The 4,312-nt window shown below is 44.8% G+C and overlaps 1 protein-coding gene across 1 annotated transcript; it reads left to right on the forward strand.

The window, feature by feature from the left end:
• Positions 1 to 3,120: 3,120 nt before the first annotated feature.
• Positions 3,121 to 3,759, forward strand: LOC136386456 (cancer/testis antigen family 47 member B1-like). The gene has a single exon (XM_066357868.1). The coding sequence runs from the start codon at positions 3,121 to 3,123 to the stop codon at positions 3,757 to 3,759; it is 639 nt and encodes a 212-aa protein (XP_066213965.1).
• Positions 3,760 to 4,312: the final 553 nt, after the last annotated feature.

Raw genomic sequence — 4,312 nt, forward strand, 5'->3', positions numbered from 1 at the left:
ACATTAGAAAAGCCAGTTAGCTGCCATATACCTTTACTTCTGCATTTTAAAAAGAATGGTTTTAGATTCGATCTCTAAATGCCTTCCCAGATCTGAGATTTGGGGATAATATGTTTCCTCTTGCATCTCTTCTGCCTTTAAAGAAAGTGGTAAAGGGTGCATGGTCACACTTCATTAGAGAGTTGAATGATTGCTCAAAAATGCTGCTATAGGTGAGCTTCTAGAAACAAAAGCCTTGCCTGACCAGACAGTGGTGCAGTGGATAGAGCATCAGAGTAGGGTGCGGAGGACCCAGGTTCAAAATCCTGAGGTCACCAGCTTGAGCGTGGACTCATCTGGTTTGAGCAAGGCTCACCAGCTTGAGCCTAAGGTCACTGGCTTGAGCAAGGGGTTCCCGGTCTGTTGTAGCTCCCTGGTCAAAACACATTTGAGAAAGCAATCAACGAACAAATAAGGAGTCGCAACGAAGAATTGATGCTTCTCATCTATCTCTCTCCCTATCTGTCCCTCTCCCTGTCTCTTCTCTGTCACATACACACAACAAATCTTATAGTATGTGTCAGTATTAATTCCAAATGGATAAGGAGTTAAACACAAACATTCAGAAAATCTCCAAAAGGAAGAAAATATCAATTTTTTTATGGTTAAGAAAAGACTTACAAACTTACAATGATGTTAAAACCATGAAAAAGAAAATACTATTAGATATTGAAACATAAAAATGGAATACTATGTACTTAGAAATATTAACCAACTTAGAAGGCAAAAGTAAAACTAGGAAAAATATTCTCATGAATGGTTAATATTCTAAACATAATCCTATTTCATTTAATTTATCTATCTCACTCAAATCTTGACTGAAGATAGGGTATGAACTCAGCCAAGGAGGAAGGATGTAACTCCATATAGCTGGGAACAACTGATTTCTCCAAAATGAAAATAAATTATTTCCTCTGAAGGCCTGAGAGAATACACAATAACGTCTCTGCAGTAAATCAAGAACAGAAAAATTATTATTGATATAATAACCCCTAATATGTATATAGAATTTCTCAGTGTGAATAGGTCTTTTTCAGCATTATCTTATTTGATTGTCAGAGATAGGTAATCATACTTTTTCAGATGGGTGATAAAACTAAGGCCTGGATATGATAAGTAGCTTTCCCAAGATCTCATCAGGGGGCAAAAGTTAAAGCCAACTCTAGATCTCAGATTGAGATTCTGCCTCCGTTTTGCTGTCTCTATAGTAACGATTTGGATTACAGATTTTTGACATTGCCTTCCATCTTTAAACCAGTGATTTATGACATCATGCTCCATTCTTGAGGTGGGACCAGAAGAAGAAAAAAAAACATTGAAATGTGAAAATCCATTTGATGTTCAATGTGAAATCTATCTTGATAGGATTATATTGACATTATAAAATAATATTTGGATATTACACTTATCTAAATATTATACATAACTATATACATTTGTTTTTCAAAAAAAATTTAGTGTTATAAAATGTTTTTTTACAGAATGAATATAAAATAATTTTTCTATAATTTTCAGAATTGCTTACACTTGAGGTCTTGATCACCTGAATCTTAACATCAACAATCTTGTACTGTTGCCTCAGAAACATCTAGAAAGCCCGCTCTTTTCATGTGGATCATGATTAGCTCTTAGAAGATAACCTAATCCAGGGGTCCCCAAACGACGGCCCGCGGGCCGCATGCGGCCCCTGAGGCCATTTATCCAGCCCCTGCCGCACTTCCGGAAGGGGCACCTCTTTCATTGGTGGTCAGTGAGAGGAGCACATTGACCATCTCATTAGCCAAAAGCAGGCCCATAGTTCCCATTGAAATACTGGTCAGTTTGTTGATTTAAAATTACTTGTTCTTTATTTTAAATATTGTATTTCTTCCCATTTTGTTTTTTACATTAAAATAAGATATGCGCAGTGTGCATAGGGATTTGTTTATAGTTTTTTTATAGTCCAGCCCTCCAACGGTCTGAGGGACAGTGAACTGGCCCCTGTGTAAAAAGTTTGGGGACCCCTGACCTGATCCTTTAAAACAGTGGTCCCCAACCCCCAGGCCGCAGACCGGTACCGGTCTGTGGCCCATTTGGTACCGGTTCGCAGAGAAAAAATAAATAACTTACATTATTTCCGTTTTATTTATATTTAAGTCTGAATCACGTTTTATTTTTAAAAAATGACCAGGTTCCCTCTGTCACATCAATCTGAGACTCACTCTTGAAGCTTGTCTCGGTCACATGATACATTTATCCATCCCACCCTAAAGGCCGGTCCGTGAAAATATTTTCTGACATTAAACGGGTCCGTGGCCCAAAACAGGTTGGGGACCACTGCTTTAAAAGACATGTATCTTTTAAAAATAAAAATAAATAAAAAATAAAAATAAAAGACATGTGTCTTTTTTATTCCTTCTTTAGAGGTTTGAAGTGAATGTCAGGTTTATTACCTACCTTCCAGGTCCTGCCATTTACCACTTCAATACACAGTTCTGAATGCATCTATTTCAATTATATTATTTTCCAAGGAGCTTTAACCACATTATAGGTCCAAGTTATTCTCTCTTTTTTCGGGAGGGGAGTGTTACTGCTGCTGAGGTCTGGGCCACACAGCATTTTTATGATTCTTTCCCTACTCACCTGAACAATTAGCACATGAAAATAGGGGAATGCCTCTCAGTTCATATGGCCCAGGGTGCCTCCATATTAGACTACTATAGTTTTTCAGACAATCACAAAATTAAAAGGGCAGGACTTGTGTGTATCTGAAGGCAGCTCAGGACCCAAAAGCCTCAAAGAAAAGGGAGGCAGTTCTAAGTCATCCTAGAACTGAAGGGCTATGGTCATTTATTGGACATACGGCATGTCAATCTTTGCTTCTCAGCCAGTGAGCTTGTGACCAAAGTGTATGGCCCCCTGTTGCCTCTTCGCCCCTGCCCTAGTGGTCCCTGGGCTTCTTCAGGCACCACCGGAGACTATTGTCCCTTCTACGACTCCGTCCACCTCACATCCGGGTCCGCAGTCTCCTCCCGGTAGCCACCATCTTGGCCTTTGACGCCATAGCCTGATCCCGTCTAGGTTGAGGTATTTCCTGGAGCCATGTCTGACTCTGGTGATAGAAACCTGGCCCCCAGTGTCCAGGAGAACCCCATGGATGAGGCGGCAGCCGGGGTCTGGGCAGCTGGAGATGAGGGGGCGGTGATTCAAGACCTGGAGCTCCACGGGGAAAACGTGGCCGGGCTGGAGGTAGTGGGAAGAGCTATCAGGGGCCTGGGGGAGGAAGCCTCAGCAGTGGAAGTCCCAGAGGGCAGGGTCAGCGAGGATTCTGACATCGGGGCAGCTGACGAGGGGGAGGACGACATGGAGCCCGACTGGAATGTGCCCGAAGCCGCCCGCCAGTTGCCTAGGGAGGGTTTTCACATCTTTTTCATGGACTCGGTGAGCAGGTCGCTGAACCGCATATACCACAATGACCACATCCTTGAGCGACCCCGCGACCGCCGCAGGACGTTCCCGGCCAGACCTCATCTGTCCGGCATCCCTGGCCAGGCCCACCCGTGCACCAGAGAAGGGGCTGCCGTCTTGGTGCCTGAGGGCCCTGGAGGTAGAGCCACAGGCTCTGGAGAGGGTGCCCTGGCCCTGGAGCCCGAGGACCAGCCCGAGGCCAGGGAGGAGCCCACGCAGGAGTCTGAAGCCCTGGAAGGTGAGGATCACCCAGAAAAGGCATCAGGATTGTGAGGCCCCAGGGCCAGGGAAGCTCCAAGGCCTGTAGGCACAGCTGGCGCCCTGGCTGGCCATGTGCACCAGGGTGGGTTGGGGCCCTGAACACACTACAGCAGCGGTTCTCAACCTGTGGGTCTTGACCCCGCCGGGGTCGCCTAAAGCCCTCGGAAAATTCATAATGCATATCAGGTATTTACATTCCAAATCATAACTGTAGCAAAATTACAGTTATGAAGTAGCCACCAAAATTATTTTTTGGTTTGGGGTCACCACAACATGAGGAACAGTATTGCGGGGTCACGGCATTAGAAAGGTTGAGAACCAGGGCACTACAGGCCTTGTGGAAGAGAAGCCCAACTTCATAACGACCTTCCCCACCTTGAGAAAAAATAGCTTGCCCTCTCCCAACCTGCGCTAAGCAACCTGAGCTCCTCAGTGCAGGGCACAGCCTATAGGCGAATGTCCGAACGGCCCAGGGGGAAGGTGCTCAGGAGTGAGCAGGGAGGACATGGAGGGGAACCCAAAGGAGAGGAACAAGCCAATGTCATGTCTCCTGTTTGCTTTATGG

The sequence above is a fragment of the Saccopteryx leptura genome, chromosome X (genome assembly GCF_036850995.1).
Source record: "Saccopteryx leptura isolate mSacLep1 chromosome X, mSacLep1_pri_phased_curated, whole genome shotgun sequence".
NCBI classification, from domain to species: domain Eukaryota; kingdom Metazoa; phylum Chordata; class Mammalia; order Chiroptera; family Emballonuridae; genus Saccopteryx; species Saccopteryx leptura.